This window comes from Littorina saxatilis, linkage group LG8 (genome assembly GCF_037325665.1).
Source record: "Littorina saxatilis isolate snail1 linkage group LG8, US_GU_Lsax_2.0, whole genome shotgun sequence".
NCBI lineage: Eukaryota > Metazoa > Mollusca > Gastropoda > Littorinimorpha > Littorinidae > Littorina > Littorina saxatilis.
In genome coordinates, this window is record NC_090252.1 from 51,647,695 (window position 1) to 51,673,342 (window position 25,648).

General features: G+C 43.1%; 2 protein-coding genes across 4 annotated transcripts in view; both read left to right on the top strand.

Moving 5' to 3' along the window:
* The first annotated feature begins 1,034 nt into the window (after positions 1–1,034).
* LOC138973798 (zinc finger and SCAN domain-containing protein 2-like) lies at positions 1,035–22,002 on the top strand. Of its 2 annotated transcripts, XR_011458161.1 has the most exons (8): positions 1,035–1,529; positions 7,588–7,757; positions 8,754–8,946; positions 9,736–10,064; positions 11,275–11,479; positions 16,604–16,771; positions 17,712–21,589; positions 21,635–22,002. XR_011458161.1 is itself a non-coding variant. In XM_070346508.1 (7 exons), the coding sequence occupies exons 1-7, from the start codon at positions 1,127–1,129 to the stop codon at positions 18,242–18,244; spliced, it is 2,001 nt and encodes a 666-aa protein (XP_070202609.1). In that variant the 5' UTR covers positions 1,035–1,126; the 3' UTR covers positions 18,245–22,002. The 2 variants fall into 2 exon arrangements, 1 of the variants encoding a protein (XP_070202609.1); XM_070346508.1 differs by having other exon boundaries at positions 17,712–22,002.
* Positions 22,003–25,068: 3,066 nt separating this feature from the next.
* LOC138973800 (germ cell nuclear acidic protein-like) overlaps positions 25,069–25,648 on the top strand; it is a 13,264-nt gene continuing 12,684 nt past the window's right edge. Inside the window, exon 1 of one of the 2 annotated variants that reach the window (XM_070346510.1) lies at positions 25,069–25,271. The gene's annotated coding sequence lies outside the window, so the exon portion shown is untranslated. The remainder of the gene's footprint in view (positions 25,272–25,648) is intronic. The other variant, XM_070346509.1, reaches the window with a different exon arrangement.

Genomic DNA, 25,648 nt, shown 5'->3' on the forward strand with positions numbered 1-25,648 from the left:
ATAGGACGATCCAGATCAAAATGAAAATTAACATATCTCAACATTGAAGGGGTCCTAGACCACAATATTTTGCAGGGAACTTAATTTAGCTTGTCTCCAGCTGTTGGTAAAGCAATTAGCGTGTATAGTCATCGAGTACATATGCCTTTCACAAGTTGCAATTGCGATAACTCAGTTTGTCACTTGACAGTGGTATTGTCCACGCGGAAATGTTAGCATGAAACTCCAAACAGAAAACCGTGCACATGCCGTTTTACTCAGAAACTGAGCATCACACGTAAAAGTACTCTCCGCGTCAGTCTGGACGAAACTGCTATCAAGAACGCAGAATTGATTTTTTCTGAGTTTTTTTTAGCCGTAAGCGCCATGTTTATCGAAGCAGGAAACTCTTCCAGAGTGAGGCCCCTTTGTTGGTTTCAGTCACTGCGGCCGCATTGTGAACAGCAGTTATGAGAAATTCGAAATGAGAAATGGCGCTTACGGCTAAAAAATAAAACTCAGAAAAAAATCAATTCTGCGTTCTTGATAGCAGCTTCGTCCAGACTGGACTCCAGCCTTTTGCTTTTCTTATTTTTCTCTATCGTCCAAGCCCATAAAATCGAACAAGGCGGATTGCGTTTGGATTTCCCTCTTCAGATGACTGAGATTGCCCCCCTAGAATCGTTCGGTATCAAGGCCAGTTATACGGTACTGACCGTGTGTTCAAGATGCGGAAGACCCAGACTCTTGTGCGGACGTTGGCTGACAGACGCCGGCAACTGAGCTATCGTGGAGCCAATGAATGTAGTTATTCTTATATGGCTTGATCCTAATACAGCGCAAGCACCTTTGAGGAGACTATGACCACGGACCTAGGTCCGTGCTATGACATTCACAACAATACTTTTTTATTTTGCAGTGTTATGAACAGATACATATACTTATTCGTTATTTTTTTAGAATGAGAATGATAAGTTCTAGATACTGTAAAGTATACATTTGCTAGAAAGAATTGAAAATCCGAATTGCTCCGTTTAAGAACAACAACAAACCAATCCATCATGGCGGACAAAATGTCTTCTGCAAAAACAAAACAGCCACGTCAGTCTCTTTGACCCACAAGACTGGTTCGGAATGTTTTCCGCTGATGTCTTATAACAAGCCAATCATTCAGTTGGATATCCTGTCCTTTGGTGGCTGTTATGCGCAGACTGGAGACAGTAAAACAGTGTCAACACGCCGTCCTCTTCAAACAAGATCTGCGATAATCTCAAAGTCAAAACAGTGCGCAAAACTCGCATGCATAATGTCTCCATGGAGAGAGGGACGGAGGATCGTCGACTTATCAGAACTTGCCAAGAATATGTACTGCAAACGATGCAGCTCAGTTCTGGATCTGAACCGCACGGAGAAGGAGGCGAGGGTGGGTTTAGCCAGCGTGCTGTACGTGGGGTGTCACTGTGGGATGAGGAACGATGTCCACACCGACGCCAAGCAACAACAACCTGATGGCAGCCTCACCTACTTCATCAACATGGTCGCATCAGCAAGTTAGTAACTGTTATAGCTTTGTTGGGGGTTACGCTAGTCTAAGGCTAATGTTCTGTCAATCATTGCTGAATGAAAGGTTGTAGAAAGGGATAGTGCCTAAAAAAAAAATAGGTGTGGTTACGGTAACCCGACCTACCCTATTTTTAGGGGCCGATCCTATAACTTTTTATTACATTTGTCAAAACAAAAAAACAAAAAAACAAAAACGAGTGCAAAAAACACAATGAAAGCGAAAGCGCCCGAGTCGCACACTTATTTCCCTGTCAAGTAGGTTTAATTTGTACACATTAGAAAAAAAAGTTTTAAAAAAAAAAAGTGATTGCCTACCTAGATGTAGTGTTTGAGAATCTGTTACAATCTAAGGGAAGCAACTGCTACTAATGTGTTAAGTAACTAACGAGAGTTAGTTCCCTTGTTACATACACTGATCATCATCATGGCTGACAATAAACACAGCTTGCCCCCTCAAACCATCGTTTGTCGGCTTTATCGTATACATGCATGGTGAACGTGTATCCACCTTCATCACAGACATCATATTGGCGACGAGGTAAATTATTTTACATACATATATCGGCTCTACCTTGTGCAAGAACTTTGTAATTTCACTTTTCTGACTTGCCACGTGCTTCTCAACTTCCAACATGGCTGAACAGTTATCTGCACTACCTACTTCGTTTGACTGTTCGTCTGATGGCGTGTCTATCAGATGGAGCAAGTGGATCGTAAGACTAGAGAACCTGTTCGTTGCATTCAACATTGCCAACGACCAGAGGAAGAAAGCGTTGCTGCTTACGTACGCTGGGAACGATCTGAATGACATTGTGGACTCTTTTCCAGCTGCTGATCTGACCCCTCGGGATGGTGAGACTCACTTCCAGAAACTTGTTGATCGTATCAATGAACATTTTAACCCACAGATCAACAGAGAGTATCAGGTTTTTACCTTCAGACAGCTCACGCAAACATCTGACAGTGTTGACATTTTTTATCAACAGCTGAAACGACATGCCTCTCTCTGTAACTTTGCCAACATTGAGTCTGAAATTAAATCGCAGCTGATAACCGGTTGCAAAGTGAACAAGGTGCGAGAGAAGGGCCTGAGCAACCCAGGAATAACACTGTCTGACCTCCTGCAGTATGCCCGCACATTGGAGTTGACTGCTTCTTACTCAAGAAAAATGCATGAAGACGTTGCAGTTAACCGACTCCATCGTTCAGCTACATCAAGCCAGCATCAGCCTGATCGACGTCATCAACAGCCCCGCTGTAGTCAAGCCTCACACCGTCATAACCAGCCAACCGAGCAATGCAAGAACTGTGGTGGTACATGGCCGCATGAGAAGGGACAGCATTCGTGCCCTGCTTTCAACAAACAGTGCCGCTCCTGTGGAAAATTCAACCACTTCTCATCCGTCTGCCGTTCCAGTCCACGCAACACGGCAAGATCAGGGACAGGCAGTGGAAGGGGCAGTGCATCCTCTTCCTCCTCCTCCCAACAGCCTCGCTCTATCAAGCACAAGCCCAAACCTGTTCACCACGTTGAGCAACATGGTGAATGTGACAACAACGACGCTTCGTTCATCGACGACGGCAATGACGCAGACACTGAGTACGTCTTCACTGCAAACGGCAACTCGAATCAACTGCCACGCTTCAAGGTCTACCTCAACGGACAACAGACAACCTTCCTTGCTGATTCCGGAGCTACAGTCAATCTGCTATCACGGACAGATTATGAAAGTCTTACACCCAAGCCACCGCTCAGCCCGTCAAACGTGAGAATCTCTGCGTACGGCAATCAACACTCCATCCGTGCGTTTGGACAGTTTTGCGCTGAACTACACACTGACACAGCATCCTGCTCAGCCACGATATGTGTTGTTCCAGGCAATGAGAAACCCATCCTGAGCTGGTCAACCTCGCAAACACTCAAGCTGCTGACCACCGTCCACTGCATCGAGCACAAAACTCAGCAAGAGAACCAGCTTGGTAAACTCAATGATCGACAAATCAAACTCCACATCGACGAGACGGTACAGCCTGTCGCTCAGCACTACCGTCGTGTTCCCTTTCATGTCCGCAAGCATGTGGAAGAACAAATCCGAAAGGATGAAGAACTTGGTGTCATCGAGAAGGCAACTGGTCCAACACCATGGGTATCTCCTATAGTTGTGGTGCCTAAACCCAAGTCTCCAGGCAAGGTACGCGTGTGCGTCGACATGCGTTCTGCAAACAAGGCCATCAGGAGAGAACGTCATGCTACCCCAACACTTGATGAACTGAAAACCATGCTCGCAGGTGCTAAAGTTTTCAGCAAGCTTGACCTGAACCAAGGCTACAACCAGCTAGAACTAGCTGAGGAGTCACGGTACATCACGACGTTCTCCACACATCTTGGTCTCTACAGATACCGACGCCTCTTCTTTGGTGTGAACTCCGCAAGCGAGATCTTCCAAGAAACCATCAGGCAAGTACTGTCTGGCCTCAAGGGTGTCGTAAACATCAGCGACGACATTCTCTGCTACGGTACGTCACAGCAAGACCATGACAACAACCTACGCGCTCTCATGCAGCGTCTCCGTGAGAAAGACCTCACTCTCAACACTGACAAGTGTGAGTACAACAAGAAGTCGCTTGAGTTCCTTGGTCATATCTTCGGGGAAGACGGCATCACCCCAAGCCAAGACAAGCTCAAGACCATTCTTGAACTGCCAACACCAACCAACGCATCTGAAGTAAGAAGTCTTCTCGGCATGATGAACTTCTGTGGTGCACACTTCATTCCAAACTATGCAACACTCACCCATGAACTCCGTCTGCTGACAAAGAAGACAACACCATGGTCGTGGAATGAAAAGCATGACGCAGCCCTCAGAACGCTGAAAGCAGAACTCAGCAAAGCAACGACTCTTGCTTACTTCAATCCAGGAAAACCGACAGAGATCTACACCGACGGCAGTCCTGTAGGCATCTCTGCAGTCCTGACCCAAGACAAGCACATCATCCAGTTTGCAAGCCGAGCGCTCACTCCAACAGAACAAAGATATTCACAGACAGAACGTGAAGCACTCGCCATCACATGGGCCTGTGAATATTTCCACATCTACCTGTTTGGTGCTACATTCACTGTCTACACTGACCACAAGCCTTTGGTCAGCATGTTCAACAACCCTCGTGCTCAACTCTCTGCTCGTGTTGAACGCTGGGTACTGAGAACACAGCCCTACGAAATGACTGTTCAGTACCGACCTGGTTTCGACAACCCCGCCGACTATCTGAGTCGACATCCAGTCCAACAGCATCCCAGCAGCAGAGAAGAGAAGATCGCAGAAGAGTATCTTCACTACGTTGTCGACACGTCCACTCCAAAAGCCATGACGTTAGACACAGTCATCTCAGAAACAGCGAAAGATGTCACCCTTACGGCAGTGATCAACGCAATCCTTACCAGTGACTGGGAAGCCAAAGACGACGTTGACACAAAAACTTTCAGAACCCTCTACTTGTGTCGTTCAGAAATCTCACTCAGTCACAACGCATCAGTTCTACTCAAGGGTACACGCATCGTTCTCCCAGAGTCTCTTCATCTTCAAGCTGTGAAAGTCGCTCACACTGGACATCAAGGCATCGTCAAGACAGTCGCCCTGCTTCGAGAAAAGGTTTGGTTCCGAGGAATGCAGGAGACTGTTGAGAAAGTGGTGAAAAACTGCTTAACCTGTCAAATCTCCACTCCCACACCAGCCAGAGAACCGCTGAAGATGTCTCCACTGCCCACAGCACCTTGGTCTGAACTGAGTGCTGATTTCGGAGACGCACCCAACGGAAACATTCTCCTTGTCATCACAGATGAATATTCCAGATTCACCGTTGTTGACATTTTGCAATCAACATCCAGCCGGAGTGTGATTCCACGTCTCGACAAGATCTTCGCAGAATACGGCATACCAGATGTTCTGAAGACAGACAATGGCCCACCATTCAACAGCCACGAGTTCGCGACATACGCAACACACACCGGGTTCAAGCACAGGAAGATCACCCCCCTGTGGCCCCGTGCAAATGGAGAAACGGAACGCTTTATGCGTACCATCAAGAAGACTGTCAAAGCCGCCCATGCACAACAGCTGAACTGGAAACAGGAAATGTACAAGTTTCTTCTTGACTACAGAACAACTCCACACTGCACAACTGGTGTCGCCCCTGCTACAGCCCTCTTTGGTCGCAACATCAAGAACAGACTACCACAACTCCCGCCGCAGCAGCCAGCGGACGCAAAGATGAGACAACAGGATGCCCGCGCCAAAGGCAAGATGAAGCTCTACGCAGACAACAAGAACTATGTCAAACCAAGCAACCTTCAGATTGGTGATTCTGTTCTCATCAAGGACACTTCCATTAAGAAGTCTACTCCTCCATTCAACCCAACACCCCTCACTGTTGTGTCAAAGAACGGTTCTATGATCTCTGCGTGCCGAGGAAACAAGATAATCACGCGAAACAGCAGTTTCTTCAAACGCTCCCCCAGACATCCAACTCCTTCAGAAACAAATGACGCTGAAGCTGACGCCGAAGCTGAAACTGAAGCTGTTACTCTTCCTCACACAGATGAACCAAACTCGCAACATGCACACAACAAGCAAAACCAAAACACACATACTAACGTCGCACCAACTCCACGTCGTTCGCACAGGGAAAAACATTTACCTACCAAACTGCAAGATTTTGTTCTGACTTGAACGTTGAACTGACTGATGTTTTGTAAAATCATTTTATTTCTGGTGCCTGTGCAGACATTTTATTTTCAAGATTTTCCGTCAAGTGCCTATTGTGTCGTTTTATTTCACATTGCTGTTTAGCATCATTTCACAGTATTTTTGGGTAACACGTAAATTCAGTTTTGTTTTGTTTTTCTTTAATGAGAAGGGAAGATAAGTACACTAATTTCTACTTTCAAAATTCATAAGGCTGAAGCATTACTTCATAAGATTTGGAGTGAGAACACTTTTCTTGTTGAATGTAAAGTTAAACATTTCTAGTCAGCATTACATTTCTACTTCTTGGCATCATTCTTTAATCTTCAGGAGAAGATATCATTTCTTATCATTTTGCTTGTCCAGTTATCCATTTTGTAATTTTGGATTTTACTTCTTAAAATTCAAGAAGGGGAGAGATGTAGTGTTTGAGAATCTGTTACCATCTAAGGGAAGCAACTGCTACTAATGTGTTAAGTAACTAACGAGAGTTAGTTCCCTTGTGACATACACTGATCATCATCATGGCTGACAATAAACACAGCTTGCCCCCTCAAACCATCGTTTGTCGGCTTTATCGTGTACATGCATGGTGAACGTGTATCCACCTTCATCACAGACATCATACTACCTACCCTATTTTTTTTGGCTATGTTACCTTAACTACACCTATTTTTTTTTTTGGCCTAGTGCAAAGTGAAAGTCTGAAACTGCTGCAGCAGAATCACTTCCCAATGATTTCTGTCCAGGTGTGCTCATTTATTCACCATAAAGCCAGTTGATGAATGTGGTTACTTAGTAACCCCCACCCCCACCTCCCCTTCCCCAACCCACACACAAACACTTCCACTTGTCTAAGCCTAAGGCAAAAAAAAAAAAAATAGGTGTGGTTACGGTAACATAGCCAAAAAAAATAGGGTAGGAAGGTAGGCAATCCCTTTTTTTGTTTTTTTACTTTTTTTTCTAATGTACATACAAATTAAACCTACTTGACAGGGAAATAAGTGTGCGACTCGGGCGCTTTCGCTTTCATTGCGTTTTCTGCACTCGTTTTCTTGTGTGTGTTTTTGTTTTTTGTTGACAAATGTAATAAAAAGTTATAGGGTCGGCCCCTAAAAATAGGGTAGGTCGGGTTACCGTAACCACACCTATTTTTGTTTTAGGCCTAATCAGTGAAATTCAAATGCACAGGCATACATCATTTACATGTCTGCAATGATTTTTTCTGTGATTGTAATCAGTTAATATATATGTGCCTTTTGTGCATTTACCCTAAACCTGTCATTGTCAATGTGTTTTGCAGGTCTGGTACAGTGTGGAACATTGATGGGGGACATGATACACAACTTGTTCGCTGCACTAAAAGTTCCCATGCCAACACCTCCCTTTGACAAGCTGTCCCTGGATGAGTCACCTCCCTTTTCTGACCCCCTGGCCGACATCACCTTCAGCACTGATCTCATCACTGCACAGGTAAGCAGGGATAGTCAAATCTCAATTTATGTTATATGAAGTCTTATATCGCACGCGAATCTCCAGACTCGGACTCAAGGCGCAGGGATCTATTTATGCCATGTGAGATGAAATGTTTTACACAATACATCACGCATTCACATCAACCAGCAGATCGCAGCCATTTCAGCGCATATCCTACTTTTCACGGCCTATTATTCCAAGTCACACGGGTATTTTGGTGAACATTTTTTATCTATGCGTGAGAAGTTGAATTTGTGCGTTTAAGCACATCCTGATCCACGCATTAACTATGGTTTTTGATCCCCAACTATGGTTTCTTATGCCATTTACTATGAAGTAAAATAAACACAGTAATTACCAATAAATTAACGCTGAAACAAGTCCTCTCTGTTTTAGTGAAGCAAAGAATATTTTAATCTCTGGCTCTCTCCAAATGTTCATTTAGAACTACAGTGAATTAAAATAATGTATGCTTTATGCCCATGATAACAAATCTCTCATTTCAGTGAAGAATACCAGACTACTTTATTTTCTCTGTCCTCCAACAGCCATCACACCCAATCTCTTTCTCAGACTAACAAAACACTCTTACTGTGTTATGAGTATCTTTACACCCCCGGTATAGGGGTGTGTATATGTTTCGCTCGATGTGTTTGTTTGTTTGTTTGTTTGTTTGTTTGTGTTCGCATATAGATCTCAAGAATGAACGGACCGATCGTCACCAAACTTGGTGAACAGGTTCTATACATTCCTGAGACGGTCCTTACACAAATTGGGACCAGTCAAACACACGGTTAGGGAGTTATTGGTGGATTAAGATAATACAAGGACTTATAAAGGGACATCTTCATGGTCAAAGGGAAATAACCATTCTCACTCAGTCACTGCCACCAACTGAGAAGGTTATTTCCCTTTGACGGGGGTGTTTTTCCTACCCCGGAGGAATTTCTTGTTATGACTAGCTTTATGAATTGCAACACATTTTCATTTCAGACAAGTGAAATAACACCACTCAGCAGCTGTGCACCTGTACTGTCCAGCAATCCTGTTGCCACCTCCAGTTGTCTGACAGCTTCTGCCGATAGTGTGGCCGTTTCATTTCAAGGAGCAGTGGTCTCTTCAGACATGCCAGCCGTCTTGTCCACGCAGATACCTGGCAATGAGACAGAAGTCTGGCAGGGTTTGGGTAAGAACTGTACCCTCTTTGTTTCACTGTACTGTGGAACCCCCCATTTAAGACCTCCAAAAATCTGAGAAAATCTGGTCTTATAAAGGAGGGAGTCTTAAAATGGGCGTAAATTTACAGAGGTTATGAACAGAACATCTGAGAATACTGGGTCTTAAAACATGTAGCTACACTGAATGCGTAGGCCAATTGTAGCGTGATCCGGTGATGGTGAACATGAATTATTGTCGGTCAGAAGTTTGTTCAAAGTTATTCTACTTTCTCTACTTGTCAGTCGTAATTTTTTTCAAAGCTATTCTACTTTCTCTGATTGTCAGTCGTAATTTTGTTCAAAGCTATTCTACTTTCTCTACTTGTCAGTCGTAATTTTGTTCAAAGCTATTCTACTTTCTCTGATTGTCAGTCGTAATTTTGTTCAAAGCTATTCTACTTTCTCTGATTGTCAGTCGTAATTTTGTTCAAAGCTATTCTACTTTCTCTACTTGTCAGTCGTAATTTTGTTCAAAGCTATTCTACTTTCTCTACTTGTCAGTCGTAATTTTGTTCAAAGCTATTCTACTTTCTCTGATTGTCAGTCGTAATTTTGTTCAAAGCTATTCTACTTTCTCTGATTGTCAGTCGTAATTTTGTTCAAAGCTATTCTACTTTCTCTGATTGTCAGTCGTAATTTTGTTCAAAGCTATTCTACTTTCTCTGATTGTCAGTCGTAATTTTGTTCAAAGCTATTCTACTTTCTCTGATTGTCAGTCGTAATTTTGTTCAAAGCTATTCTACTTTCTCTGCACACAGAGCCAGACAGCAGCCACCAGCTGGTGAAAGCAAGCCAAGTGATAACCAACAGTAACAGTGAAAACAACAACAACAACAACCAACTTGAAGCCAACAACACTGATGAGGAGGCAGATGAAGATGAAGGTGTTGCTGATAACAACAGCAACAACAATGAAAATGATGATGAAGAAGAAGAGGAGGAGGATGAAGAAGAGGATAATGAGGACAATGAGTATCCAGTTCCAGTGGCTTTTGAAAATTCAAATAATGTTTCACCCAATGTGACGGAACCAGCTGCTTCTGAGAACCCAGAGATCATCCCTACCAACATCAGTCAGAGAGTTGTGGTAAGTGCTACAGTGGAAGCAACAACCCCCCCTTTTTTTTCAGCCTGCCAACAATCTGAGAAAAATGAGACTTAAGGCAAAAAAAACAAGAAGAGCAAACGCTCGATCGAGTCACTTTCGCAGTTCTGAATATTATATGAGGCATCAGATGGACAGGAAGAAATTGCTATTCACAACACAATGAGTCACGTTCACTCACAACACAATGAGTCACGTTCACATAAAATTTGAGCCCGGTCACTTTTATAGTTTCCGAGAAAAGCCCAACGTTAAGTTGTGTGTTGCCGAACAGAAAAGGCTAGTTATCTCCCTTGTTTTTCTGATAACGTTCGTAAAAGGCTACAGATGTAAATACTTTGATGTAAAGAATAATCCTACAAAGTTTCAATCACATCCGAAGAACTTTGTCAAAGATATAAAATGTCTAATTTTTCCTTTGACGCTGACCTGTGACCTTGAAAAAGGTCAACGAAACCATCGTTAAAGTGTAGAGGTCATTGGAGGTCACGACTAAACAAAATATGAGCCCGATCGCTTTGATAGTTTCCGAGAAAAGTCCAACGTTAAGGTGGTGTCTACGGCCGGACGGCCGGCCGGACGGCCGGCCGGACAGACTAACACTGACCGATTACATAGAGTCACTTTTTCTCAAGTGACTCAAAAATAGGTCTGTTTACGGTAACCCGACCGACCTTAGTTTTTAGGCCCGACCCTAATCTTTTTTTTGGATCGTCTGAAAAAAAAAACCGGATCCAAAATAGAGCTGTTTGCGCTCAAACAGCAGACGACAAAAGGGAGGTAAGCTCAAAGTACTGTTTATAGTTATGTTGGGCAAAAACAGGGATTGATGAGAAGAAATGAACTGTGAAACATCATAGAGAGGGGAGAGAAAAAAAAAATGGAGAAAAAAACCCAGAAAAAAAACACAAAAAGCCGACCTACCGACCCTATTTTTTCACCCTATGTTACCGTAAACAGACCTAATTTTTTTTTGGCCTAAGAGGAGGTAGTGTTGAAATTCAGGTAATTCTACAGAGGTTATGAACAGTTCATCAGAGAAAGCAAGGTCTTAAATTTAGGGGTCTTAACTCAGGTGTTTAATGTCTATATATTTTGACTGTGATCTTGCCTAAGCTGTGGGCTCTCTCTGTATGACGAGAAACTTGTTTTACAGGCAAACTGCACAAAAGTCTTTCTTTGTCTGTTTCAGGTGCAAAACACAGCTATGATCCTCAATTCTGCATCCGCCGACAAGCCTTACGGGTGTGGTGTGTGTTTCAAAGCCTACGTCACTGAAGATCTGTGTCGCTCACACATCCAGACACACATCGGCGATAAGCCGTATCTGTGTGAGGACTGTGGGCGGGGCTTTGTGTGTGAATACAACTTGAAGCTGCACAAACGCCAACACACTGGTGAGCCCAGCATCTTTACTGCTTTCTTTCGCGTGTATTTTTTTGTATTGCTGCACAAGCATGAGAAACTTCCTCCTTTTGGAGAAATTCCTCTTTTTTGAATCTCTCCAGGTGTTCATGTTGGATATATGGAAAATGTTATATGCAGTCTTATATCGCGCGCGTATCTCCAGACTCGGACTCAAGGCGCAGGGATCTATTTATGCCGTGTGAGATGGAATTTTTTTACACAATACATCACGCATTCACATCAACCAGCAGATCGCAGCCATTTCGGCGCATATCCTACTTTTCACGGCCTATTATTCCAAGTCACACGGGTATTTTGGTGGACATTTTTTATCTATGCCTAAACAATTTTGCCAGGAAAGACCCTTTTGTCAATCGTGGGATCTTTAACGTGCACACCCCAATGTAGTGTACACGAAGGGACCTCGGTTTTTCGTCTCATCCGAAAGACTAGCACTTGAACCCACCACCTAGGTTAGGAAAGGGGAGAGAAAATTGCTAACGCCCTGACCCAGGGTCGAACTCGCAACCTCTCGCTTCCGAGCGCAAGTGCGTTACCACTCGGCCACCCAGTCCTTAGGTGTTCATGTTGGATATGGAAAATCAACACATTAAAGTGATTTTGAAGCTGTAAGCAACTTTCTTGATGTGTAAATCAATGTCCCTTCTTCTTTTACACCAGGGTTAAGAAAAACTGATCCCCCCCGCGGGTTAGGGGGAAGAATTTACCCGATGCTCCCCAGCATGTCGTAAGAGGCGACTGACGGATTCTGTTTCTCCTTTTACCCCAGTAAGGTAATATATTGTACAGGGTGACACAAAAAAAACAGATCTATCCCACCAAAAGTTTAATATTTTCTGAAATAATCAGCCGATTCTTTTATTTTTTCAGGTGAGCCAAGCTGAAATGATGTTCTAACAGCCCACCAAGTTTGAGCTTCAAGATGTCATGGACAACGGAGCATAAGACATTTATAGTCGAGGCCTATTTTCGGTCGAATTCTATCCAGACTGGTCAGCCGCAGATGTGACCCAGAGTGGTCCCCCTATTCACCGGACTTGAACCCCCCAGATTTTTATCTGTGGGGGTACCTCAAGGACAGGGTATATGGCAACAACCCCCAGACCATCCCTGATCTTAAGGCAGCAATAACAGCAGCTGTAAGAGCGATCCCACATCTGCGGCTGACCAGTCTGGATAGAATTCGACCGAAAATAGGCCTCGACTATAAATGTCTTATGCTCCGTTGTCCATGACATCTTGAAGCTCAAACTTGGTGGGCTGTTAGAACATCATTTCAGCTTGGCTCACCTGAAAAAATAAAAGAATCGGCTGATTATTTCAGAAAATATTAAACTTTTGGTGGGCTCTGTTTTTTTTGTGTCACCCTGTACTACGTTGCAAGCCCCTGGAGCAAATTTTTATATTTAGTCAAGTTTTGACTAAATATTTTAACATCGAGGGGGAATCGAAACGAGGGTCGTGGTGTATGTGCGTGTGTGCGTGTGTGTGTGTGTGTGTGTGTGTAGAGCGATTCAGACTAAACTACTGGACCGATCTTTATGAAATTTGACATGAGAGTTCCTGGGTATGAAATCCCCGAACGTTTTTTTCATTTTTTTGATAAATGTCTTTGATGACGTCATATCCGGCTTTTCGTGAAAGTTGAGGCGGCACTGTCACGCCCTCATTTTTCAACCAAATTGGTTGAAATTTTGGTCAAGTAATCTTCGACGAAGCCCGGACTTCGGTATTGCATTTCAGCTTGGTGGCTTAAAAATTAATTAATGAGTTTGGTCATTAAAAATCTGAAAATTGTAAAAAAAAATAAAAATTTATAAAACGATCCAAATTTACGTTTATCTTATTCTCCATCATTTGTTGATTCCAAAAACATATAAATATGTTATATTCGGATTAAAAACAAGCTCTGAAAATTAAATATATAAAAATTATTATCAAAATATTTTTTTCGAAATCAATTTAAAAACACTTTCATCTTATTCCTTGTCGGTTCCTGATTCCAAAAACATATAGATATGATATGTTTGGATTAAAAACACGCTCAGAAAGTTAAAACAAAGAGAGGTACAGAAAAGCGTGCTATCCTTCTCAGCGCAACTACTACCCCGCTCTTCTTGTCAATTTCACTGTCTTTGCCATGAGCGGTGGACTGACGATGCTACGAGTATACGGTCTTGCTGAAAAATGGCAGCTACTTGACTAAATATTGTATTTTCGCCTTACGCGACTTGTTGATTGGTGCTTTTGTGAACAAGAAACAATTGACAAGTGGCTCTATCCCATCTCCCCCTTTCCCCGTCGCGATATAACCTTTGTGGTTGAAAACGACGTTAAACACCAAATAAAGAAAGAAAGAAAGAAAAACTGATCAAATCTTCTAAGTGTTGTTCAACCTGACTTCCTTCTTCAAATTATGACCATTTTCTTTTCTCATGTCCGATTGCAGCGTAAAAGCACTGTCACATTGCTCAGACTGTAGGAGGGTCTTCATTGCTTTATCTAATGCTAGACCAGGGCTCCCCATGGACACACCGGCACGGTTGGCCTAGTGGTAAAGGCGTCCGCCCCGTGATCGGGAGGTCGTGGGTTCGAACCCCGGCCGGGTCATACCTAAGACTTTCAAATTGGCAATCTAGTGGCTGCTCCGCCTGGCGTCTGGCATTTTGGGGTTAGTGCTAGGACTGGTTGGTCCGGTGTCAGAATAATGTGACTGGGTGAGACATGAAGCCTGTGCTGCGACTTCTGTCTTGTGTGTGGCGCACGTTATATGTCAAAGCAGCACCGCCCTGATATGGCCTTTCGTGGTCGGCTGGGCGTTAAGCAAACAAACAAACAAACAAACAAACAAACAAATCCCCATGGACACCCTACCTAGAGGGTCCCGGGACCCCCAGTTCGAATTTTTAGCGGAGCATTAGAGGGTCCCGGGACCCCCAGTTCAAATTTTTAGCGGAGCATTAGAGGGTCCCGGGACCCCCAGTTCAAATTTTTAGCGGAGCATTAGAGGGTCCCGGGACCCCCAGTTCGAATTTTTAGCGGAGCATTAGAGGGTCCCGGGACCCCCAGTTCCAATTTTTAGCGGAGCATTAGAGGGTCCCGGGACCCCCAGTTCGAATTTTTAGCGGAGCATTAGAGGGTCCCGGGACCCCCAGGTCGAATTTTTAGCGGAGCATTAGAGGGTCCCGGGACCCCCAGTTCGAATTTTTAGCAGAGCATTAGAGGGTCCCGGGACCCCCAGTTCGAATTTTTAGCGGAGCATTAGAGGGTCCCAAGTGTTCAGGGGCCCTAAAGCCCATGTGCACTTATAACACATTGTGATCATGCATAGTGTGAAGTGAAATGTCTTTTTTCGTCTGAATATTCCAGGAGAACATTTCAACATGATAACGGAAATTTAGTGCGTCATGAGACCTGCTCTTTTTAGGTTTAGTGCGTCCCGGGACCCGCTCGATGAATTTCTAGTTCGTGCTTTCAGCTTCTAGTGCGTATAGGACGCAAGGACGCACAGTTTTGGGATCCCTGTGCTAGACTGTCTTTACACCCCCGGTATAGGGGTGTGTATAGGATTCGGTCGATGTGTTTGTTTGTTTGTGTGTGTGTTTGTGTTCGCATATAGATCTCAAGAATGAACGGACCGATCGTCACCAAACTTGGTGAACAGGTTCTATACATTCCTGAGACGGTCCTTACAAAAATTGGGACCAGTCAAACACACGGTTAGGGAGTTATTGGTGGATTAAGATTCTACAAGGACTTATAGAGGGACATATTAATGGTCAAAGGGAAATAACCTTCTCAGTTGGTGGCAGTGAGAATGGTTATTTCCCTTTGACCAACGGGGGTGTTTTTCCTACCTCGGAGGAATTTCTTGTTAATCACGGATCCCGTCTGCTTCATATTGCTGTATACCTGTAGATTGTTTTGGTGGTTGATGGGACATGAATTGAAAAGCTGGATTAACTGGGGTTTTTGTCTGCTAAGATACACAATAATCAAAACAGTTAAATAAAGTGATCATTATATCTGAAGACAGGAAATTAGGTCTCAAACTCAAAGTGGTGACAAATTTACGAACATTATTCAGAACAATAATACCCCCTCGGGTTAGGGGGAAGAATTTACCTGATGCTCCCCAGCATGTCGTAAGAGGCGACTAACGGATTCTGTTTCTCTTTTTACCCTTGTTAAGTGTTTCTTGTATAGAATATAGTCAATTTTTGTAAAGATTTTAGTCAAGCAGTATGTAAGAAATGTTAAGTCCTTTGTACTGGAAACTTGCATTCTCCCAGTAAGGTAATACATTGTACTACGTTGCAAGCCCCTGGAGCAAATTTTTGATTAGTGCTTTTGTGAACAAGAAACAATTGACAAGTGGCTCTATCCCATCTCCCCCCCTTTCCCCGTCACGATATAACATTCGTGGTTGAAAACGACGTTAAACACCAAATAAAGCAAATAAAGGAACAGAACAATAATCGAAGTAAATAGGACTGTGAATAGGGAATGTGGTGAATCAACTGTTCATTATAGATACAGATTGTATTGTACTAACAGTTCTTCCTTGATCAAATATGAATATTTCATATAGATATTCCATGGTACAATTTAACCCCCACTTTATTTTAGAGTAAGAGGGCCCAATTTTAGACCACAATGTCTGCAAATGTACCCCCTTGTTTACACTCCTTTTGTAAGGTGAGCTTTTCTCATTCTATTTGTTTCAGTCTTAAAAGTGGATTTCTGCTTAGGCCAAAAAAAAAAATAGGTGTGGTTAAGGTAACATAGCCAAAAAAAATAGGGTAGGAAGGTAGGCAATCACTTTTTTTTTTTAAACTTTTTTTTCTAATGTGTACAAATTAAACCTACTTGACAGGGAAATAAGTGTGCGACTCGAGCGCTTTCGCTTTCATTGCGTTTTCTGCACTCGTTTTCTTGGGTGTTTTTTTTTGGACAAATTTATGTAAAAAAAAGTTATAGGGTTGGCCCCTAAAAATAGGGTAGGTCGGGTTACCGTAACCACACTTTTTTTTTTTAGGCCTTAGTCCAAGGTGTTGCCATTTACATGTAAGTCTTTAAATGTTTCCCCCCAGGTGAAAGACCGTACAGGTGTGAGGACTGTGGGAGGGGGTTCATTCGCTGGTTCACGCTGAAACGTCACCGCCAGAAACACCAGGGTGTGGTTCACTTCACCTGTCAGGTGTGTGGTGACGCCTTCTCCTCCAGGGAGAGTCTCAAGCGTCACAGGCGGGTGCACACAGGTAAGTGTGTTGTTGTTGTTGTTGTTGTTGTTGTTGTTGTTGTTCTTGTTCTTGTTCTTGTTCTTGTTCTTGTTGTACTTGTACTTGTTCTTGTTGTAGACCGGCACGGTGGCCTAGTGGTAAGGCGTCCGCCCCGTGATCGGGAGGTCGTGGGTTCGAACCCCGGCCGGGTCATACCTAAGACTTTAAAATTGGCAATCTAGTGGCTGCTCCGCCTGGCGTCTGGCATTATGGGGTTAGTGCTAGGACTGGTTGGTCCGGTGTCAGAATAATGTGACTGGGTGAGACATGAAGCCTGTGCTGCGACTTCTGTCTTGTGTGTGGCGCACGTTATATGTCAAAGCAGCACCGCCCTGATATGGCCCTTCGTGGTCGGCTGGGCGTTAAGCAAACAAACAAACAAACAAAATTATCTTGTTGTTCTTGTTTTTGTTGTCACAGATGAGTCCACACAGGTGAAGGTATTTTGTGTTGTTGTTTGTGGTCTTTTGTGACTGTGCAGTTGTTGGTTTCTGTTGTGGATTTTTTTTCCTCACCTGAATCCACAAAGGCATGAATTGGTGATTTAGCAATAGAGAAAAAACTGCTTTTGGTTTCAAAGTTATACATCTGGTTTTGATGTTTTTTCTTCTCATGTGTGTGTGTGTGTGGGTGTGTGTGCATGGCAGGCGTTTTTCGTGTTGAAACTCTTCTTTCTCTTGTCATTGAGTAAGGTGGAAAAGAGGAAGGGACAGGACTTGTATCTATTGTTATATGCTGACCAGTGATGACTACTCTCAACTAACCTAAACTACCTTGCCTCGTTCTTTCTTTCATACAGCTGCATCACTGACTACACAGTTACTAACACTGGTCATTTCCTTCAGTTATTTTTGTCTGCATTTCAACTGCATTTTAACGAATCTCAATGACTCACACTGTTGATATTTTTTTCCTTCAGGTGAAAAGCCGTTTTCTTGCGACCAGTGCGACAAGACATTCCGGGGGGAGAGCAATCTGTACGCCCATCGCCGCCGCCACTTCGGCGTCAAACCCTACAAGTGTTCAGAGTGCGAAGCCGCCTTCGTTGAATCCACCCACCTCACTCGTCACCGTCGCACACACACCAAAGAACAGCCGTACATCTGCGAAATTTGCGGAGCAAGATACACACAGTCAGGCTCGCTTGCCGCCCACCGCAAAAAACATACGGGCGAACCAAAAAAAGTGAAAGTGTTGCAGTGTACAAACTGTGGCAAGATCTTCAACAGCTATACACAGCTGAAGCGACATAAACGAATACATACGGGAGAGAAGCCGTACGTGTGCGAGTTTTGTCAGATGGCGTTCACGCAGTCTTCCAGCCTGAAAGCCCACCGCAGGATACACACGGGAGAAAGACCGTTTAAGTGTGAACAGTGCGGTGAGAGTTTCCTGTACCCTCGGACGTTGAAAAGACACGTGAAGAAACACGCAGAGGGAGAGCATATGTAGAATCAAGTTCAGACCTGTTTACCCCCAACACTTGACAAGAGTAATGGTCAAGTAAAAAAATAGTAATCCGATGACCAAAATAGTAACCCAGTGGTTACAGACGCCAACATTAGCAACACAAACCTAATTTGAAGCACATTTGAAAATCGTAGTCTGGATTCAAATGGAGTATTTTTCCCCAAAAAAGCTTAAAAAATAGTAATAAATTACTCCAAAATAGTAAGGCTGTTGGGGTCTATGTCGACAAAAAGAATGGGATTCACTGTAGGTCGAGTTCCTGTAGGTGGATTCTCTGTATACCTGAGACTTTAAAATTGGCAATCTTGTATACAGGGAATACCACAGGGTGTAGTTCCTGTAGCGTTTTGCTAATATCAATGAAAGTCACGTGATGCTTAGCGACATCGTTAGAATTTGATGTTTTTCTTTTTTTTTTGATATTTCTTAGAAATTCGAGTATGGTTTGCAAGTTTTATTGAAAAACTGCACCCTGTGGGATTCCCTGTATACTAGATTGCCAATTTTAAAGTCTTAGGTATACAGGGAATCCACCAACAGGAACTCGACCTACAGGGAATCCCACTCTTTTGGTCGACATAGACCCCATCAGCAATAGTAAGGGTAAACAGGTCTGCAAGTTAGACGGGTGCAATATATTCTGGTGTTAAGTAAATCCAAAAACAAAGAGACTGCCAATATTCCAAAATTCAACGGCTATATGTATACATTTCAAATTTTTACCGCTGTGAACCAATTAATGTCAAAGTTCCTGTGACTGTAACGTATTTTTTTGTCTATAAGGCCTAAACAAAAAATAGGTGTGGTTACGGTAACCCGACCTACCCTATTTTTAGGGGCCGACCCTATAACTTTTTATTACATTTGTCAAAACAAACAAAAAAAACACAAGAAAACGAGTGCAGAAAACGCAATGAAAGCGAAAGCGCCCGAGTCGCACACTTATTTCCCTGTCAAGTTGGAAAAAAAAGTAAAAAAAAAAAAGTGATTGCCTACCTTCCTACCCTATTTTTTTTGGCTATGTTACTGTAACCACACTTATTTTTTTTATTTTTTTTGCCTAACAAACGTTCCAACTACTTACCTTTCTTGGGTTTTTTATTCTGGTGGTTAAGGATGTAACTCTCTAAGTTCAAATTTCACTGGGTCTCTTCTTCTTTTTTTATGTGCGGAGACTCCCACATACACTCGTGTTTTTGCATGAGTGGGGATTTACGTGCAAGATAATTTTTTCCCCATTATTTAGGTAGCCATTCTCCCTTTTTGGAGTATGCGTGCTTGATATTTTTGTGTTTCTAAAACATACCAAACTCTGTCATGGAGTACAGAATCCTTAGTGCATACATGGTCTTGCGCTTGATTGTGAACAGGAAACTTACGCATGCCCCTCATGCATCCCCCCAAACAGAGTATGGCTGCATAAATGGCACGGCAGGGAATATTGGCCATACAGGTAAAAGCCCACTTGTGGTCATTAGTGCACATGGGTGTTGCAGCCCACGAACCCAGAAGAAGAAGAATCTATGTTAAGGAATATCAGTTTATCATACGTGTCCATCTATCTGAACAGATACACACAGAATCATCTCCCGCAGTGGGGCACTGCGGTTATGAAATTAAAGGCCCCTCCTGTTTTTGGAACCGCAGGAGCTTTCTAGTTTGCTGTTAGGTAGATTTTTGGTTCCTCTTTCCTGTCATGCTCTCTTTTTCTTCATGAATTCTTTTCTTTTTTCTGCCTTCTTGCTCATTCACCTGTATTTTTTCCAAAAATCTCTTCTTTTGCCGCTTGTCTCGCGATTCATGTATAGTTTAATCTGTTAGTGTTCTGATGTAAGTCCAGCAGTAGATAGGTTAAGCCTATTTTAACATACTGGAAACTGGTAATCTTCCAGTAGGTATTAATTTAGTTTTACTAAAGCCTGCTGGGACACAAGTAATGGGTTAGTGCATTTGTAAACAGGAATCGCTTGACAAGTGGCCCCCTTCATCCCCCCCTTCCTCGTCCTGATATGGCTCTGCGTAGTCGGCTGGACGTTAAGCAACAAATAAATAAACAAACAAACACAGAATCATCACCAAGTGAAGCAGAGTGCTAAAGATAAAAACAACAAAAACCCAAGGGAAGTAAGCTGTTTCAATACTGACAACAACAGTGAGCTTGAGCTGTGCGGAACCTGTCCACTGGCACCTGAGAGAACAAGCATTGATATGAGTCGACCAAGGGATGAAGGTGGTGGTGATCGATGAAAGTCCCTTGTTCATTTCAATTCTTCTTCTCTCAGGTGAGAGGGGTGTGTGGGTCAGCCCTTTTGTGCTAAAGGTTCAAGGTTCAAATACCGGCTGCCCCTGGTGGGTTAAGGGTGGAGATTTGTATTATCTCCCGGCCAGGTCAACTTATGTGCAGACCTGCTAGTGCCTTATCATCCTCCACAACTGGTTGAAAAATATGCATTTTTACTAATTTTCTAGCGTGCCGAAGTGACACGTTTGCCTGCAATCACGACTAGCTTGACCCCTACCCTGTATAACACACAGTTTATGAAAAGGTAAAAAAAGATAACGATTAAATAATATGCACTACGAACAGCCAGTAAAATATCCTCCACGAATCTGTCTTCCTTTTTGATGTACCTTATCTGGTTCATATTTGACGACAATTTGAAAATGAAGAAAAATCACTTGCAACAGTGGGCGCAAATGAGTTGCGTTTCTTTCGCCGGGTATTGTACACGCAAGCACAAATCCAGGTACGTACAGAAACGATCCTGTAATGCCAAATAAAAATATATGTTGGTTTGGGGTAACGTGACCAAAAAAGATAGGATCGGTAGGTCGGCTTTTTTTTTTATTTCGGTTTTTTTTTCTTTCTTAAATTTAGTCGATTTTAAAGGTTACTTCCCTTAGTCTAGGTATGGTTAGCAAAATGTGCCAAAAGTTGGGGTTTTCTTTAGAAATGAAGAAAAGTGTTAGGGTCGGCGGGGAAAAAATAGGGTCGGTCGGGTTACCCGAAACCAACATACATTTTTATTTGGCCTAATCCATGTCAGAGTTTGGTTGGTCATAGAAACACAAAAACACCCAGCATGCATTACCCCAGAATTAGAGAATGACTGCCTACATGGCGGGGAAACAACAGCCATACACGTAAAAGCCCAATCGTGTCTTTTTCAACATAGCTCTCACTGTTTGTTGTCTATGGCTATTTGATTAAGCGCACTGACACACTTGCTTATGCATGGGCGGGATTCTTCCAGTATATGCCGGAAATCCGGATTCAATTATGGCCTCTTTTTTTTTTCTTTTTCTTTTTTCTTTTTTTCGGTTGAGGTTCTTCTTCTTCTTCTTCTTCTTCTGCGTTCGATGACGGTTGAGGTTCAAGATTTATGACATTTTTTCAGTCCCACGCATGCTTATGATTATGAGATGAAGTGATACAGTAGGTCTGCCACAATGAGTCTGAAGAAAGTAGAGTGTGTGTTGTGAGCCTTCTAAACCTCCATTTAGTCTTTCAATAAATCTCAGAAGTATCAGAAGTGTATTCAACACAAGATTGAGATAGAACAAATGTAGCCAGGAAAAGCAGAATATTTACTGAATGAATGGGTTAGTTGCATTGCTTGTTAAAGTAATTCTGGTAATTCAACTTGCTGGGTGTGGCAGAATGAGATATGTCTGGCACATACTCATGCTTGAAAAACAAGATGGTTGTATATGTTTGTTTGTTTGTGTGTGTGTGTGTGTGGGGGGGGGGTTGTGTGGGTGGGGGGTGGTGGGGGGGTGGGTGGGGGGGTGTGGGTGGGTGGGTGTGGGTGTGTGTGTGGGTGGGTGGGTGTGGGTGGGTGGGTGTGTGTGTGTGTGTGTGTGTGTGTGTGTGTGTGTGTGCGCACATTTGCATGCTTGTGCAGACAGGGGTTTGTATGTATGTGTGTGCACAAATTGTAGATCTGCTGCTAAATTATTGATATCTTTGTTTATTATTCTGTACCTGAACAATATGTTATGAAAATAAAATAATATGTTGTGATTGTATTCAAACGAATTGATGTCTTTACTTTTTTCTCTCTCTCTCTCTCTCTCTCTCTCTCTCTCTCTCTCTCTCTGTCTGTCTCTGTCTGTCTCTTTCTCTCTCTGTCTGTCTGTCTCTCTCTCTCTCTCTCTCTGTCTCTGTCTCTCACTCACTCTCTCTCTCTCTATTTCTCTCTCTCTCTTTCTCTCTTCTCTCTCTCTCTCTCTCTCTCTCTCTCTCTCAACCCACGGGGTTAGGGGGAAGAATTTACCTGATGCTCCCCAGCATGTCGTAAGAGGCTACTAACGGATTCTGTTTCTCCTTTTACCCTTGTTAAGTGTTTCTTGTATAGAATATAGTCAATTTTGGTAAAGATTTTAGTCAAGCAGTATGTAAGAAATGTTAAGTCCTTTGTACTGGAAACTTGCATTCTCCCAATAAGGTAATTTATTCCCCCCTCTGCTTCTTTACCTCTGTAAACTTGTAGGGGTAGTTATTTTTCGATAATGACCCAGCAACCAAACAAATAACGACCCAGCAACAGCCTGAATCCTCGATAGTGCAATGGGTTGAGAAGTTGTTCTGTTTCGGTACTACTTTTTGCGACTGAAAAGTTCCGAACGCTCTAATGTACGAAGTATACATCTCTGGAGCAAACAATACAAACATACCGCATTTACATTAACAACTACAGGCCTGAACACATGAATCTTCATATAAAATCCATGAGTTCGGTTGTTTTCTGAATCTAGATTTGCCGTGCTCAAACGTTCATCACAAGCAATTTCCCGCAAGGCAAGTAACTCATACTTTGTCTAGCGACAAGAGTAGTTCCCCTTCTTTTCACTCAGTTTCTTCGACAACAGACTGCAATCCGACGGTCAGTTTTCAACAATATTTCATTTAATAAACAGATCACACGCAACCAAAGGCACACATCTCATCAATTTAAACAACATAAAGCGGTTTCATACACTATTTTCCCCAGAAAACTGAACTTCATACAGTTTTTAACGTTGGAACACGGGTGCAAAAGTTCGTCTGCTAGTCCCATTTGACGAAAGAACATTATCCTAAACGATACCAAAACATATATGCAGAACACACAATATCTGCCTTTGCCGCCACAGCAGAATAACAACATATCTGTGTACTTGATTTTAGTCCAAAATAGGAAAACTGACAAGAAGTGTTAACAGAATGGAATGATTTGCACGGAACTATACAACCGCGCATTTTAATCGATCGCCTGCGCAGGTTGACTGGTTGAGTGAATAGGATTCGATCAAACTTTCGCAAAAAACCTCCTCTTTTTTTTTTGAATAACTGAAGAAAGGAGGAATAAAGAGGTTACACACCTCGTCTCAGTGATTATAAAAAATAATGGTCTCAGTTCGCGGTCATGAAAAAGCTCGCTAAAGCTCGCATTTTTCATGATCCGCTAACTTCGACCATTATTTTTAATAATCACTGAGACTCGGCGTGTAACCTCTACATATTTTACCACGTTGCAAGCCCCTGGAGCAAATTTTTGATTAGTGCTTTTGTGAACAAGAAACAATTGACAAGTGGCTCTATCCCATCTCCCCCCTTCCCCCGTCGCGATATAACCTTCGTGGTTGAAAACGACGTAAAACATCAAATAAAGAAAGAAAGCTCTCTCTCTCTCAAAGCATACCCACCTGTGTGAACAAACTCATTTTTGCAAACACACACACACACACACACACACACACAAGAGCGAACACACACGACTTTTAAAAGAGCAAAAAACGAAGTTTGGTTAAATGCTTCTTCTCACAGAAAGTCAGATACAGGCTCATCACTAAAACAGCAAACAATCAAAGATTTAAATGTGTTGGCGAAAATTCGATTTTTATCACAATTTTGATGTAGAAACTATTTAAGTTGTTTATCAAAAGATGAAGACAGAAAAGAAAATCAACGTCTTGGTCTATCATTTGGAAGAATTTTGTTGGTAAAGTTTTATAAACATCAGGGCCGGACTAGGTAAGTACTAGGGGGGGGGGGGGGGGTAACAGATGGGGATTCATGGGGTGAAGCCCCCTTGGTGGGGGTTGCAAGGGGGCTTTGCCCCCTTGAAGCTGAACGTTTTTTGATGTTTCTGGAGGGAAAGGAAGCCTCTCCTTGAACGAAAAAGTAAATTCGACAGCAAGCTGTATAGGCAATGAAGAAGAATTGAGATTGTAAGGACTCCTACTTTTCATCACAAAAATCGTTTTAAGAAAAATGTCTTGAGGGGGTGAGAAGTGCGATTTCTCCTCGGATTTCATGATGATCCAGATGCAACCCCCCCCCCCCCCACACACACACACACACAAAAAACACGTTTGGGAGGTACATGCTTAAGCCAGGGGGGGGGGGGGGGTGCGCAACCCCTGTAAACCCCACCCCCCCCCGTAGTCCGGCCCTGAACATCACATCTGTCCAGTAGTTTTCTCGGAATCGATCTATACTCACACAGAAACTCGCTCACACACACACACACACACACACACACACACACACACACACACACACACAAACGCCACCACCCTCGTCTCGATTTCCTATTTGAAAACATTTATTCAAACCTAGGTTTCCCAAATTTGTAACAAAAGAAAAAGTTATGGCCCTGTCACTGAAAAAAAGTCATCGGAAAAAGCAAGGCGTCTCGGCCAGCCCTGACTGTTTCAAAATGACACGTCAATGGCATCATTCTTATCACCTGGCTAGCCGAGTGTACGAAAGAAGAGTACCAAGACTTTAATGTTATGCTACCAGTGACGTTTCAATTTGAATGACGTCAGTCGTGACGTTCTCGAATCCAAATCTTTCCGTTCCTAATTTCTTCAGGGAGGTTTGAGGCTGGTCACTTTTACCACCGTGCACTTGGGACCCTCTCAGAGGCCTCTCGGGGCCTCGCATCCCATCTGCTGTCATGCTGTCGATAGTCGCCCATACCAGTTTTCAACATAGTTAAGCTGCCTCCACCAGAACTGGGTAAGTCTGAACAATTGATTCATCTCGTTATGAGCGCTGTTAGTCACACTGTTACTTGTCACCACAACGTTTGTTGTACATATTGTGCGTTTTCCAAGCAGCGAATTCTGGACTTGTTTTCGAACCGCTAACGTTTTGATCATAAAACGAGATGAACAGTTAATGAGGAAGATGCGTATAATTATGATAATAGGCCCAGACGAGGATAGGAGCTTTCTCAGGTTACAACGGGATCAAATCCGGGCGGGAACGGACATGGGTCAAATTGATGTGCAGACTCAGAGATGGTATCCATGTCCCACCCCAGTGTCACCACTGTGCCTTGTAACAGACCTCGATCATTCTGCCAGGAGTCCAGGCTGAGGTGCACGAAGCGA

What these genes read in the sequence shown, in the direction of transcription:
- LOC138973798 (XM_070346508.1), top strand. Translation starts at nt 1,127, where the DNA reads ATGTCTTATAACAAGCCAATCATTCAGTTGGATATCCTGTCCTTTGGT. An exon ending in CAACATGGTCGCATCAGCAA is followed by an intron (nt 1,530 to 7,587) that starts GTTAGTAACTGT and finishes TGTGTTTTGCAG; the next exon opens with GTCTGGTACAGTGTGGAACA. An exon ending in CTGATCTCATCACTGCACAG is followed by an intron (nt 7,758 to 8,753) that starts GTAAGCAGGGAT and finishes TTTTCATTTCAG; the next exon opens with ACAAGTGAAATAACACCACT.